At 43.7% G+C, this 14,566-nt stretch overlaps 2 protein-coding genes across 7 annotated transcripts; one reads left to right on the top strand and one right to left on the bottom strand.

Moving 5' to 3' along the window:
* Nucleotides 1-3: 3 nt before the first annotated feature.
* Nucleotides 4-4,292, bottom strand: LOC103463824 (uncharacterized). 2 transcript variants are annotated; one of them, XM_008407434.2, is made up of 9 exons: nucleotides 4,041-4,292; nucleotides 3,874-3,937; nucleotides 3,589-3,644; nucleotides 3,462-3,495; nucleotides 3,355-3,377; nucleotides 3,208-3,271; nucleotides 1,448-2,896; nucleotides 314-356; nucleotides 4-235 (listed from the first exon to the last, which is right to left on the bottom strand). In XM_008407434.2, the coding sequence occupies exons 1-9, from the start codon at nucleotides 4,134-4,136 to the stop codon at nucleotides 223-225; spliced, it is 1,842 nt and encodes a 613-aa protein (XP_008405656.1). In that variant the 5' UTR covers nucleotides 4,137-4,292; the 3' UTR covers nucleotides 4-222. The 2 variants fall into 2 exon arrangements, with proteins under 2 accessions (XP_008405656.1, XP_008405655.1); XM_008407433.2 differs by having other exon boundaries at nucleotides 1,448-2,899; nucleotides 4,041-4,291.
* A 983-nt stretch (nucleotides 4,293-5,275) lies between these two features.
* Nucleotides 5,276-14,281, top strand: aasdh (aminoadipate-semialdehyde dehydrogenase). 5 transcript variants are annotated; one of them, XM_008407447.2, is made up of 15 exons: nucleotides 5,277-5,651; nucleotides 5,732-5,852; nucleotides 6,297-6,571; nucleotides 6,643-6,835; nucleotides 6,913-7,154; nucleotides 7,543-7,679; nucleotides 7,779-7,951; nucleotides 8,683-8,917; nucleotides 8,992-9,104; nucleotides 9,687-10,129; nucleotides 10,220-10,329; nucleotides 10,403-10,566; nucleotides 10,706-10,831; nucleotides 10,969-11,100; nucleotides 11,814-14,281. In XM_008407447.2, the coding sequence occupies exons 1-15, from the start codon at nucleotides 5,416-5,418 to the stop codon at nucleotides 12,201-12,203; spliced, it is 3,090 nt and encodes a 1,029-aa protein (XP_008405669.1). In that variant the 5' UTR covers nucleotides 5,277-5,415; the 3' UTR covers nucleotides 12,204-14,281. The 5 variants fall into 5 exon arrangements, with proteins under 5 accessions (XP_008405670.1, XP_008405669.1, XP_008405667.1 ...); XM_008407445.2 differs by having other exon boundaries at nucleotides 6,297-6,566; nucleotides 6,638-6,835; nucleotides 9,687-10,329; XM_008407446.2 differs by having other exon boundaries at nucleotides 7,573-7,679; nucleotides 9,687-10,329.
* The last annotated feature ends 285 nt before the right edge of the window (nucleotides 14,282-14,566 follow it).

Here is a 14,566-nt window from a genome sequence, read left to right as displayed (position 1 = left end):
AAACTTTAATAAAGGCAAACATAAAAACATCAACAATGAGATTAACAATGTGTGCTTTATATGTAACAAGCAATTGGCAATAAGGATTCAGAATGCTTTAGATTCAACTATGATCCAAAAAGAAAGCCACACTACATTCACTACAAAACATAATTCAACTGGATCTGAAAACGGTTCTTCTGCACAGGAGCCAACTGTAGGCGTGTTCTTGTTCATCTCGATTTATCTCCAGTTTCTGTTGAAAAAGCAAAGCTGGTGATTAAAGATGTAGAGATGAGGGAAAAGCTGAACATCTGCAAAGGACTTAAATCACCTGGGAGAGAAGCCGTCACATGCATCATTCTCAAGTCGACCTCCTGTTGAGAGGCAGAAAAAGTGATTTCAACACGTACAGGTGCATCACAGTTTAGAAAACCAAGTGAATTTATTAGTTACTTCAGATTCATCTTTGACCGATTTGCTTCAAATATCTATGCTTTGTTATGGCTCACAGCAACGGAAAGCTGTCTGAAGCAGGAAGTGCTCTAAAATCTCATGAGAGATGGCTTCACTGACTTTGGACGTAATGAAACATTACATTTAATCTGAATGGGGATTTTGAACCACTGAACAGATCAGTTATTTACCTTCTTAGCCAGGTAAGCTTCCCTTTTCATACCTTAAGTCAGATTCTTTAGCATGAATGATCTTTTGTGGCTTACGCTCCTTTTGGGGTTTGTGACCATCTCTTTGATGTGTGCGTTAAAATTTATTGAGTCTTATACAAGTTGAAAGTTTTCATGAGCTGTAAGCCACATTCATTAAAAAAAGTGTAATGAATTAAGTTTCAGTCATTGAATGAGTTAAAGCTGGAGTATTTTTATTAAATTTTTTTTTTTACATATTCGTTAAAATTTTCACCATGTCGTGAGAGCATGATACGAGACAGTTAAGATGTGAAATAAAATCCTAAATCTCTTATTGCCGAAAAGCACAGCTCCCAGTCAAAAATAATCAGCACCAGGAAAATGCTGTCAATCAACATTGTGTACACGCTGCTCAATGTTCTAATGGCAGAGAGAAAACTCATCGTTACAGGAAAACTTAATCTGTTGTCATCAGTGGCTATGCTAACTAGCTTTAGCATTCCTGGCTGACTCTGCAGATGGGGAGAAGCTGTGGGGTGTGAGCAATGCGTACACGAATGTGATTAACAGCAGTAGGACCCTCCTCTCTGCTCTGGTGGTTTTAGACAGAGTTATATTTCTTCAAATAACACAGGGAGAAACCAGAGGAACTAAATTTTTCACAGATTATCTGCCTCATACTGTCACAACATAGTGAAAGTTTTAACACAGGTAAAAAAAAAAAATTAAAAATTTACAGTTTTTAATAAAAGTTAAATACCAGCCAAAGCTTTCAGATTTACTGTGCTTGTATAACCTGCTGGATCCCAACTGGGGCTCACCCGGAGAAGAGAAGAGGCGCTCGTGCCGGTCAATCCAGGCCTCCAGGTACGCTGTAGACTCCTGGGATCTGTGTTTACTGGGGCTGTAAGGGATGGCGCTGGGAGGGGGCGACTGGCAGCGTCTCAGCATTTCATCGCTGTGCCGCTTGGACCCCGGGGAGTAGGCGTAGTTCTCGTACCTGAGGCGTTTGGACTGCGGGTGGCCGTCACACCTCTGCTCCCTGTGGCGCTTCCTCAGGATGGAGCGGTGGGGCGACAAGGCGAGCGCTGCCAACGATGTGAAGGATGCGGTCCTCCCGGCCTCCAAGCTTCTTCCACACTGACGGCAAGGAAGGGCATCGAAGGGAGCAGATTTGTTCAGGCACACATACTTGTGGTAAACCCTCAGGTAGTCCTCCTCGACTTTCTTTGGTGGTTGGTAGGCGTGGCGTGGCAGAGAAGAGTCGTAGGAGAGGTTCCGTCTGAACCCGCGGTGGCTAGACTCCGCCCGGGCCGGCAAAGGCAAGCTGGGCCGTTGCTGGGGTGACTGAGTGGAGTCTTGGGGATCAACCATCTTCACCAGCACAACAGGCCTCTTGGAAGGAGGGGACATGGAAGTGGAGCGTGATCTAATCTTTATCGGTTCTCTTGACCAATCATCGTATTTTCTTCTGGAAAATGCAAGAGGAGACCGACTGAGGGCGCTGGCCGTTCTTGTCTTGAAGGGACTGTGATGGACCGGGGTTCTGTAGATATCGGGCCTCTCTGGCACAGATAAAGTGTCTGCTGCTGAGACCTCTGCTCGATCTGAGGAAACGGAAAGTCTCCTATGCCTGAAGGACGGATCTGGAGATGATTTGGCACTGCTGAAGGGAGTTGATAAGGCACTGATGGGGATCTGGTCAGCAAGGTGGGTTTGTTTACGAGGGGAATACTCGGACACAGTGAAAGCCTCGTTCAGCGACATCTCTTGTGACTTAGCGGTGTCAGAGAAGTCCATTACCCTAATGCGACGTTGGGTGTCCGCAATCAGCAATCCCCTCTCCCTGCCAGGAGACTGTCGTTCATTACGCAGGCTCGCCAGTGTCAAGGGGACAGGACGAGGACGAGGTATCGTCTCAGTCCACATCCTCTCTGCAGGTCTGCCCGAGTCCTCTCGGAGAAGCCTCTTACTGGCTGACGGTTTCAGGTGGTTGTCATTGGGTCTTGCTGTGATGTCAAAGGTGGTGTTGAGTCTCTTAGACTGCTGCCTCCACCGGCGGTACCGCCTCAGTACGGAGCTGGCGGCCGTGGAGACGGTCTGTCGATGCCAGGCTCTTTCTATCCGACTAACCATCGTTGGGTAGAGCTCGGCCAGGGAGTTGGACCGACTGCTCAGAGACATCTGCAGCTCTTCGTCTTGGTCCTCTGGCAGGAGCTCGCTCTCTGACGGGTTCCTCCATGTGTCATCCAATGACCTGAGCGCTCCCTCTGCTGGATGTTAGTACAGAAACCAAACATTATCTATGTTAGAACAAGAGAGCGTCACAGTACTTTAGAAAATATTCACACTTTTTGAACTTCTGCATGGGTAATTAAGTTACAACCACAAACTTCAAAGTATTTTGTTGGGATTTTATAAGACAAACCAAGAGAAAGTTGTGCATGTAAAGAAGAAAAAAAATTATTCAACTAAGGCTGATTTTTATGAGTAATCCAAAAAAAAAAGGCAAATTCTCCAGATATTAACACTTCAACAATGCACTGTATATCTTAAATGTGGTAACTTTTAGTCTTCTTACCGCTGTCCTCATTAGCATGTTCACTGCCGTCCTGCACTTCATCAGCGTTACATGACAAATTTAACTGTTAAGAAAAACAAACTTTTTAAATTAAGTCATAACAGATATTTTCATCTCAAGTATCAACTGTTTACCCATTATGTTTACCTGAGAATGTGCTGTGACACTTCCTACAAAGAAAAGAAAAATAGTTTAATACAAACCACATAAAAAAAATATATTTGCTGGTTTCATATTGGGGTATGTATACTTACGGTTTAAGGAGCGATCGCTTACATCTACCTGGATCTAAGGAGAGGATGCATGTAGAATTCAGATTTTATATTTAGCTTTAATAAACACACCTCATGCATTGAATGAATGACTAAATAAATAACCAACCTTTGACAGTGACTTTTCAAAGTGGTCTCTGGACTGTGCTAAATACTTTGAAAGAGCTGCACAATGGCAAGAAAACAAAACAAAAATAGGGTTAATAAAATTGTATTAGCAATAAATAATTCTTACAGCAATTTGCCCAATTTTAATGTAATCTGTGAAATGCCATAAGCAACTTAAGTTTTAGCTGACGTGCAATATCAGTAAATCACCAGTAGGAGGCGTCAAACTGAACATTTTTAAATTAAAATCAAGACGGTATAAGGCAAAAAACATGAGTTCACTCACTTTTAAGTCCAATTTGGTTGATATCCACCTCTAGTACGTCGTCCTCATCCTTGAGTTTTGAATACTGTTCCAAGAAAGGTAAATATTAGCTAACATCACCTCTACAATGTTTTGAAGTTAACTAATGGTAAAAAAAAAAAAAAAAACAGCTTGTTCCGCTAACATACCTTTTCAGCGATTCGGTCCAGAGAGCTCTTAAACTTGGCGGTGTTTGCTTCTAGCATATTTCGCATAGATTGTGCCATACCGTCCGTTAAAAACATTTCCTTCTGGAAGTTCAAAGCATAAATGAAAATGTAGCAAATAGCCGAGCAAGGGAAAAAGGCGCTGTCAATTTGATTTTCTTCTTCTTCCTCCTCTTTCTGGGTGTTAGATGCGGTTTGCAGTACTTTACTGCCACCTACTGGTATGGAGTGTAACAAAAGAATGGGGGGCGGGAGGGAACCATCTTAAACAAACAAGTCGGCTTTATAATGCGCATATCGTTTCCTTTTTTGTTTTATTATTATTTATTTTATATATTTTTTTATTTTTTTAACCACAAATCAAATAAATTAAACTTATATTTTATCGTAGGTATCTTGAATTAGATGTATTATTTCCCTTTTGGATGTGACGCCTCTACAGTGAACACACCCCATCCTACAATCTGCATTTTAGAGCGGAATATTTATCATTGCAGAGAATAACAAGGGACTCTGCATTCTTGTAGCGTCGGGGGGGCAAATCATATTCTTGCGGAAGCAATATATTCAAGCAGTTGTGAATTTTGTACATGTCTACGTGTACAAGTTAAATGCCTTTCACAACAAAAACACCTTCATGTTCAGACAAGACAGAAATGTACTGTACTCCGTCGTACATTGAAATAAACTGTTTTATTTCAATGTACATTTAAGGATCTAAAATTATTTTAAATAAATTATAAAGCTAAAAATAAAAATATGAGTTTTAGTTTATTATTAGAAATCGTATGATTTTTTTGCTGCTGGGGCTGATAAATGTTAGTAATAAAATGTCACTTATCTATACGTTTTAAAAGAAATGCGATTGGACAATTTACAAGCACTAGCTTTGAAGACAATCGATATCTGCTGTTAACAAGTTGCGTTTTGTAAGAGTTACGACACATATGTAGATAAATGACTTATAATTTCATTTGGTCGGTATTAATTTTGAGCTTGATTAAGACATTTTATGGGTTTTATGTATTTATTTATTTGGATAGTTATATACATCCTATTACACATGCTATTTAATATTTTGTTAATTCTGACAAAGAAACAAACCTAAACTGACTTTGTCCGATGTTATTAATTATCAGCGACCGAATAAAGATTAAAGTACAAAATGGTAGAATGTCCGAGCTTTCAAATAGGGAATTGAAGACGTCACTCCATTTATGCGTCATCTGAACGCGCCGGTAGTGCTCCGCCCGCCCATGTGAAAACAGAAACATCTGTGATGAGAGCGCTCTCAGTCAGAGTGTCAGTACGTCCAGTGGGCAGGAATGATTAGGAGGTCGGCGAACGCCTCATCGGAATGCCTGCTCGGACCCTCCAGGATCTGGTGTCCGCCGCAGCCTCTCTGCACCCGGACCGAGCGGCGGTCCTGTATGACTCCGGCTCGGGAGAGACTCCAGGGTCTCTGCTCTACAGAGAGGTGGTCCAGCTCGCCGAGGATCTTTCTGCTGCTTTACTCCAGAACTGTTCTCCTCGCGGCGGTGCTGTCGGCCTGTACTGCAGCGATGATCTGCTGGTCCCCGCCTGGATTCTGGGGTACGTTTGGACCACTGTTGTCTCCTGCTTGTCTGGGTTTCAGACTTTGTCTCCTCACTACGCTTCATTGTATCCGTCAGGATCCTGCAGAGTTCTGCCGCTTACGTCCCCTTGGACCCAGAGGCTCCAGGTCTTCTCACTGCCAGAGTAATGAGTCAGTGTGGCCTCAAGTACTGCGCTGTGAAACGGGACCTTGTGCAGGTTTAATTATTATTAGTTTAATTTCAGTTTTGCAAACGTTTTCACACCCCTCGAACTTTTACTAATTTTGTCACATTAAGTGACAGCTCTACATATAATCAGTGAAGATTGGGAATCTCGGCGGTGGCCCAGAGCGACATCAGAAAAGTGGGAGCATGAAGTCAAATAAATATAACTTTTATACCCTGAACAATACAATATGGAGATGTGACTATGTGGTTTCTGCAGGACTGCATTTTTTCCCAGAATTCAACATGATTCTCTGCGTTGTAAAATGGCTGAACAAGACTTAGAATATAAAATCCTTTAAAAAATACATAAAAATGTAAATGCGTAGAAAGCTTTTTTCCCCCCCCTATAGAAGTAAGACACTTATTGCACTTATTGTTAGAGTATTTTTCTATTTGAATATAAATTCTTATTCTCCTTTACTCTCCCGTTTAGCGTTTTCGGGAGGCTGTAGTCGATCACGTCCCTGTGGAGGTTTGCGTGGAGCTGCCCCAGTTCAGGTTGACCTTGATGCACATCGAGCCTCGTCCAGTCGCCGAGGACGGACCTCAGAGAGTGGGCGGCTGCGACCCCTCTGATAAAACCGTTCCCCTGAAGGACTCCGGGCGCCCAGACTTGGCGTACGTCCTGCACACGTCCGGCACGACGGGTCCTCCCAAAACCGTGAGGGTTCCCCACAGGTGCATCGTCCCCAATATTCTGCACTTGAGGTCAGTTTGGCTGTTTTTTTTACTTCAGAGGAGCGGATGTGAAATAAGAAGCGGCTTGTTTCTCTGCTCAGATCTCTGTTCCAGATGAGCGCAGATGATGTTGTTTTTCTCGCCTCCCCTCTGACCTTTGACCCGTCTGTAGTGGACATATTTCTGGCCCTGTCCTCGGGGGCTCTGCTCCTCATAGTCCCCTCGGTGATGAAGAAGATGCCTGGTCGACTTGCCCAGATGTTGTTCAAACATCACCGAACTACAGTTCTTCAGGCAAGCGACTGTGTGCAGACTGAGAGTTAAGCTGAGAGACTCTTCGTTGATGATGTTTTTTTGTTTTGTTTTTTCAGGTCACTCCCACTCTGCTGGTGCGGTTCGGTCCCGGTATTCTGAAACGGGACGTGCTGTCACCCGGATCCTCGCTGCGGGTGTTGGCTCTGGGCGGAGAGGCCTGTCCTTCTCCGGCTCAGCTGAGGAGCTGGAAACACGAGGAGAATAAAACCGCCGTCTATAACATCTACGGCGTCACCGAGGTCTCCTGCTGGGCCTCCTGCTACAGGGTACCAGAACCTCAGCTGCAGTGCAGCAGCCTGTGAGTGTTTGGAAACGACCAGCATTGATTCGTCATCATTAAACCGGGGCCGCAACTAACGATTATTTTAGCAATCGTTTATTCTTACAATTAATTGATTAATCAAGTTTTTTTTTTTTTAATCGTCTCATTCTCCAGATTTTTCATTTAACCATCAAACCATTTTTGTACAATAAAAGAAATACATAAAAAAATGCAAATGAACAATTGCATATATTTTTTTTTATAAGAAAATAAACATTTTGTAAATTTGAACCTTGAGAAACAATGACTATGTTCTTTCAGAAACTGGCCTTTTTTTTTTAAGCCTATGATTAATCGATTACTAAATGTGTTGACTATTATTTTAGTGATCGATTAATCAGGATTATGCGATTAATCGTTTCAGCCCTGCATTAAACACTGCGGGCCTTTGCAGCTCGGTGTCCTCTGTACCTCTTGGGACTCCCCTGATGGACACGGTGGTAGAAGTCCGCAATGAAGACGACTGCGTCATCACGGAGGGTGAAGGACAGGTGTTCATAGGTGGGACAGATTTTTATTTATTTATATAAAAAAAATTTTAACGTTGCATTCTGAAATAAATTGTACTGGAGACAGCGTGATGTATTCTTTTTTGAACAGGTGGAGAGGACAGGGTGTGTCTCCTGGATGGAGAGGACACTGTTGTCCCTGGAACGATGAGAGCAACAGGAGACTGGGTGAACGTTAAAGATGGTCAGCTGTACTATCTGGGACGGAGAGACAGAATGATCAAACGGAACGGGAAGCGAGTGAACTTGGACAGCTTGCAGCAAGTGAGGTCACTAAGAAATTCAAGTAATTTTGAGTGTTTTGGGAAGGTTTTGCTTATAAAATTTAAACCGTCTCTGCTTTAGACCATTTATTTTCAGAGATATTCTTACTGAGTTTGAGCTACTTAGTGAATAAGAAGTGGCAAAAATCTCAGTGTCTAAATGCATAAAGCTCATAAAGATAAGCAATTGCAGCAAAGAAGGGCTTCATGAAGTTTGGTGCTGAATGTTCATTGCTCTATGACTGTTTTAATGCTTGGATCCAGTTGTATTCAGAAATGGGAAATTTTAGCTTTCTGAAGTCGAATTTTCCTCTGGGAAACTGGGAGCAACTCTGACTACCCCCAGTTGTTACTTGTGCACTTCAAGTTTCAACATGGCCACTCCTCGCATCAGCAGTAGTAAGATGTGGTTGGAAACATGTTTAACAAGACTCATGTAAAAGTTGATCTGAAATCGATGTAGCACCTACAACTCTAAACTGAACAAACTAAAAGTGATGTCTGCTTATGGAAACTAAAGCTTAAAACCATGTTTGTAAACAGTATTGCAAACTATTGGTTATGGACGGCGCCATGTTTAAATTCAGAACGCTGTTGCCTCAGGTCTGACGTCAAACCCAGCTTCGTTTCAGGTAGCTTGAAAGCTGCGTAAGACACTGAACTGAAAGCGACAGCATATAAAGCAGCTCAGAGTATTTATGTTTTTTTTAATTATTGTCCCGTCTCTTCCAGCTAATCCTGAGTCTGCCTCAGGTGGAAGCCTGTGCTGTGGGTCTCTATAAAGAATTTAGACTCCTTGCCTTCGTCGTTGCTTCAGCTAGCGAAGTCCGTCTCCACCAGGGGGCGCCAGAGGGCGCAGGTGGAGATCTGCAGAGGCTCATACTGAAGCAGCTGTCTCTGCTGGTGTCCGCTCACTGCATTCCCGACGCATTGGTTCTTGTCCCGGCTTTATCCCTGACTCCTCATGGTAAGCTTTAATCATCAAGTCCTGGAGGCTTTTTTAATAATGATAATAAAAAAGTTATGTTTGCATTTTACCAGGTAAAGCAGACATGAAGGCTCTGATGAGAATATATGAAAAGCAGAGGGACTGGTTAACGTCGTCACGGCTGGAGGTCGGAAAACTAAAGCAAACTCTTGAGACTCTATGGCAGGTATTACCCTGTTTAAAGCTGCAGTATGTAACTTTTATAAACAATTTGTTTTTTTTTTACACATTTGTTTAAGCTGTCACAATGTGGTGGCAGCATAGCATGAGACAAATAATGTGGAAAAAAATCGAGCTCCTCCATCCAAGCGCTACTCTTGTAATCTGCAGAAATGCACCATTCAGGAACAACCAATCAGAGCCAGGGGGAAGGTCTTAACACTGCCAATCAGGCTGTAACTTACCTACTTACCTTTACAGGAAATTTGTTTATCTGTTGTCATCAGTGGGTATATTAACTGGCAACAGACTGTGTTGTGGTGAACTAGCTGTAGTCTAGGAGAGAGAAAGGCGGATGGTGTGAGCAGAGTACACCAGCATGATTGGCAGCGCTAAAGCCTGACTCTGATTGGTTGTTTATAACAAAGCGGTGTATTTCTGAAAATAGCACTGGAAGAAGGCAGAGCGCTCAATTTTTTCCACACATGATCTGTCTCATACTATACAGCCACGGCATTGTTATAGCCTTAATATGTTGAGAACATATTTTTATAAAAGTTTCATTCTGATGACACCTTCTTGTCATCAGGATACATTAAGCCTCCCTGCAGATGCGTCCATCGATGAGCGGTCCAACTTCCTGTTCAGTGGAGGGGATTCCCTGAAGGCACTGCGTCTCTGTGAGGACATCCTCTCCGCCGTGGGAGTGTCCTCTCCTCGTCTCCTGGAGGTTATACTGGACAGGTCCTTCTCAGACGTTCTACGCCACGTAACGCAGATGCTGCCGCCGGAACCGGACGGCTCGTCGTCCTCTAAGAAACGGGCCGCTGAGGCAGCGTCTGCGGTTCCAGCAAAGAAAGGACCTAGACCTGACCGGACACAGCGGGAGACACTCGGGTATAAAGTCGTGAGACGAGGCGGCGAGGTGCAAGGAACGAACTTCAGGAGCGTAGATGCTGGTGAAGAAGAACCGCTGGACGGAAAGGACGTCGGCGTTCGCCTCGGTCCGAGCTGGTCCTCGGACACCGGCAGGTGCGTGGACGCCTCCCCGGTGATTCTGGTCCAGGACATCGCCAACGAACAATCCAGAGCTACGGTGTTCATCGGCTCCCACTCCCACAGGATCCAGGCGTTGGACCTGGCCGGCGGGAACCTCCTGTGGGAGCGAGTCCTCGGGGACAGGATCGAAGCGTCGGCTGCCGTGTGTCACTGCGGCTCCCTCGTTGTCGTCGGTCAGTGTCGGTTCTCAGAGTGTTTCTCTGACGCGTTTGTTCTTCTGGATCACTCCAGCTTGCCGCTTTTCAGGTTCCTACGACGGCTGCGTTTACTTCTTATGCACCGACTCGGGAGAGACGAAGTGGGTGTTTAAGACGGAGGACGCAGTGAAGAGTTGTCCTGCTGTGGACCCTCTCACCGGCCTGGTGGTGGTGGGCTCACATGATGGACACGTTTACGCCCTGGACCCTCAGGTTAGTGTCCACTTGTGTGACTTTTTGATTGCTTGAACGCCTGTGTTAGTTTATATGTGGTCGTTGTCTATCACCATTTGCTTTTCACTGCACTAAGGCTTAATGGAGGTGAATGAAATTGTGTGTCGTTGCCGTTTAGCTTCGGCGGTGTGTGTGGAAGCGAGACTGTGGCGGCGGAGCTGTGTTTTCCTCGCCGCACCTTCAGCCGTCTTGTCGACGGCTGTATGTGGCGACTCTGGGAGGACGACTGCTGTGTCTCAACCTGGTGAGAGACTCTTGGTGTTTGTGGGAAACTAAACATCTGAAATGAGATTTGTTTGTCCGTATTTCTTTAATATTTTGAGATCATGCCTGGAAAGCGTAAGAGAGCATCATCTGTGTCTGTGTTTGTGTCTCTGCTAGGACAGCGGGGACATCCTGTGGTCCTACTGTAGAGACAAACCTTTCTTCTCCTCTCCAAACTCGTCCTGCGGACGCATTGCGATCGGCTCAGTGGACGGAAACATCTGCTGCCTCAGCGACTCCGGGGAACTGGTGAGGAAACGAAACGTTGACTCCTTTCTTATTCTCTTAGATGTGTTGCAAAAACCCAAAATCTTAAAGCATGTTTGGTCTGATTTCTAGTGCAAATATCTTGGGACACTTGAAATCAGACAAAACTAACTTACAAGTAGTTTTTCAGCAAGATATAGGGGCTTGTTGTAAGTAAATAATTCCTTAATATGGATGAAAAAGTGCTAGTTCTACTAGCAGATTGTTTCACGTATAAAATGGGAAAAAATGTCTAGTGTTAAGTAAGAAAGATTTAACTTATTTCAAATGTCCCAACATATTTGCACTAGAAACTAGATCAAAATTACTTGGTAAGATTTTGTGTTTTTGCAGTGTACTTTGGACTTAACTCTTGAGAGAAGCTTGTACATTAGGTCATTTTTTTCAGTGGTTTAATTGGTAACTTCTAGGATCTACTCTCATGTGAAACAGGATGCCCTGTAGCAGCATGTGTTTGCTAACAAAATTTGGTTTCATATCAGTTTGATCAATAAATAAACATTTAAAAACTGAAGAAAATCATTTCCCACATTGAATGAAATGGCTAAAACTACATGGACCTGTTTTATAAACAGGCTATAAAAGCCTGTTATTTTAGTGATAGATTATCCTATGAAGGCCCAAAGCTAATTTTATATTGATGCGTACATCTGTCGTTTTGAAAGTATCTAACTAGTGCGCCTCTTTGTCTGCAGCTGTGGCAGTTCCAAACAGAAGCCCCGGTTTTCTCCTCCCCGAGCTTCGTACCGGGACAGCAGAGGCTTCTGTGCGGCTCCCACGACGGCCGCCTCTACTGTCTGAGCTGCACCAACGGCTCTGTAGTTTGGACTTTTCAGACATCAGGCAAGGTGTACTCCACTCCCTGCGTGTTTCAGGGCTCCTCTGTCGGCCGCCGGGGGGCTCTGGTGGGCCTGGCCTCCACGGATGGCACCGTCTGGATCCTGGACGCACGAGATGGCCGCGTTCTGGCGTCGTCTGCCCTGCCTGGGGAGCTGTTCTCATCGCCGGTTGTGTGGGAACAGTCGCTTGTGATCGGGTGCCGTAATGACTACGTGTACTGTTTGAACCTGACTGGTAATGTATAGGGGATCGTGATATACGTCTGCATTGTTAAAATAATAATAGCAGTGTAGAAAATGAAGCAAAGAAAGGAGAGCAGGGAGTTGACAAACCTTCTGGAAGGTGTAAATAAAGGATGGGGCTGGTTCCTGACCTGAAACTGAGAAGCTGCTCATTTATTGGTCTGTTTGAGGTTATTGTCATAATGAAAAGCTCATTTTGAGGGTTTTTCTCTTTAGGCAAAAGCCAAAAAAAAAAAACCTCATCAGAAACATGCTGTGGCTTGAATTCAGAGTTTGATCATTTGAGGTTCATAAACCTTTAAAGTTTATTTTTGGGCCATTTCACCTGCTCATTTTCAAAATGGTACTCTCTTCATACCATTGTTTTATTAATGCTCTGCTAGGCTTCACCTGGGCTTCCCGTAATTGTTACAGTATGGATTACTCCGTATCTTATAACTGATTGAATATTGGCAGCATTTGTTTTTCATACACGGACACAATTTTATTCATTAGTTAAAAAAAAAGTCTGTTGAACCACTTTTCAAGAGCAATGTCTGATTTTAATTGGTTCATTTTAAGTAAAATTGTATTTCTTACTTTTGTCAGTTTCAAGTTATGTCAGTGACCATTCACAGAAGGGCACCAACAACTTTGTCTATGTGTACATCTCATGGTTTTCTATTACTGTGCTACAAATACAAGTCAATTTGCCATATAAAAATTAGCCTTGTTTTTCTGCAATTCCACTCGATTCAAATTTGCCTTCACGGCTCCGCCCGGACTTTCTCCCATTCAAGTTGATTTCTGTTCAATTTCAACTGGGCCAATCAGCAAACAGGAGAAGTTGTGAACCATAACAGTGATTTTCTGCACCGTTTCAGAATTGTTGTTTTAGAAACGGCAGCGGAGGAAGTGAACAAAGCCGTTCAGTCCGTGTTGCTACACTTAAAAATGCCGAGTTAACATTCAAAGCCACCTCATTGGGATCAGCACTTCTCTCTTGGCAGCGGAGGATGGTTGTTTACAGCAATTTCCGGTAAGCTTCACCGCATCAAACCAGTGCCTTACATACGTCACAGGCAAACATTAGCGATTGGGTAAAATGCAAAACCTCGGAGTCCAATGGTTTCTCAATAGCTTAGAGCCCAGACTAAGCAATAAAACCTTTTTTTTTTTTTATAAACAAAAACCGGCTGTTATTTTACAATAAACACAGCAGCCTGTTAGCTCGGTTCAGACATCAGTATTTAATTTACATTATTAATAACATTTGGATCTGTTAAAGAACGTTCTCGTGAATATCTCTAAGAGGGACAAAAAGTGCAAATAATACCAAACATTTTTTTTGTTTTTGTTTTTACAGATAACACTGCGTACACTACACTATTGTGCACGACCAAAGTTAGAAACAAAGCGACTCAGGTTCCTGGGTCTCTTTCAGAGCAAATACATACTTACAGATGATGGGAGGGAGCGGCGAGAACGAAGAGGTTTTGCTGCGTCATACGGGAAACGCTTTCATGTCGTGTGATCGGGTCCCACTGAAGAAGTAGTGACGGTGTGAGTCTACAGGAGGACATGCCAGAAGAATTGTAGCAGGTGTTGGGTTTGTCTCCAAAGTCCATTTTTACACAGACGCAGCGCTTAATGTCCTCCACGCCGCGTTTCAAGTCCAGTTTGTTGTTCTGTCACAGTCATCACGGACACAGTGAGATTTATTATTTCCAGTATGACTTGAGGAAAAAAAAAACATTAAAGAAAAAGCACAATATTCCCTCCTTACACAACAAACAAGGCTCAGATAAAAGCTACAATACAGTTTCAGTGTAGATAAATCTGCTGCTGTACATAAATAATACGGAAGAGGGCAGAGGAGGTGCCTGTAACGAGCTTTTCCAGAGGAGCGGCCATGCTGGGTTGTTATTTTTCTTTCTCTTTTTTTTTTTTACTGGTAGCCCTTAAAACATGATTCAGACGGATACCCTCTGGTGATTAAGCGCCGCTGTTCCTCGGAGCACGGAGATTGTGTCGAGCACACAATTTATTACAACCATGGTGACCCAGTTGGCTCCTACGATACAAAAAAAAAAAAAAAAAAAGGTTGGCTACTGCAGTGGTCAGCCATGGCTGTGATTGGCTGCTGAGGACTTTGTCTGTAGGGGAAGTACAATTGGTGTGATTGGATACAATATATGCATGCTCTCATCTGTTTACATATATCTGCGCAGCCTTATTGGTAATTTTTGAAAGGGAAGCGCACTTTAACATGGTGGTTATAGCAGCCAGTGGTGTCTCAATGAGGAGTTTTCATGTGGGCGGGAGAAAGTGATCCTCAGGCTCCGTGGGTTGTGTGCGTTCCCCCATGCATGCCGCGTTAAACTGGC

The sequence above is a fragment of the Poecilia reticulata genome, linkage group LG4, assembly GCF_000633615.1.
Source record: "Poecilia reticulata strain Guanapo linkage group LG4, Guppy_female_1.0+MT, whole genome shotgun sequence".
NCBI lineage: Eukaryota > Metazoa > Chordata > Actinopteri > Cyprinodontiformes > Poeciliidae > Poecilia > Poecilia reticulata.
The sequence above is the reverse complement of the archived record's forward strand: the minus strand, read 5'-3'. Positions and strand labels throughout refer to the sequence as shown.

Excerpts from the sequence above, each read along its gene's own strand:
- LOC103463824 (XM_008407433.2), bottom strand. The coding sequence starts at position 4,136 with ATGTTTTTAACGGACGGTATGGCACAATCTATGCGAAATATGCTAGAA. Across the intron at positions 3,378-3,461 it reads AAGCGATCGCTCCTTAAACC|GAAGTGTCACAGCACATTCT; the intron begins GTAAGTATACAT and ends TTTTCTTTGTAG. Across the intron at positions 357-1,447 it reads GCGCCTCTTCTCTTCTCCGG|GAGGTCGACTTGAGAATGAT; the intron begins GTGAGCCCCAGT and ends GCCTCTCAACAG.
- aasdh (XM_008407445.2), top strand. The coding sequence starts at position 5,416 with ATGCCTGCTCGGACCCTCCAGGATCTGGTGTCCGCCGCAGCCTCTCTG. Across the intron at positions 7,155-7,542 it reads CAGCTGCAGTGCAGCAGCCT|CCCTGCATTAAACACTGCGG; the intron begins GTGAGTGTTTGG and ends TAATCGTTTCAG. Across the intron at positions 9,105-9,686 it reads CTCTTGAGACTCTATGGCAG|GATACATTAAGCCTCCCTGC; the intron begins GTATTACCCTGT and ends TCTTGTCATCAG.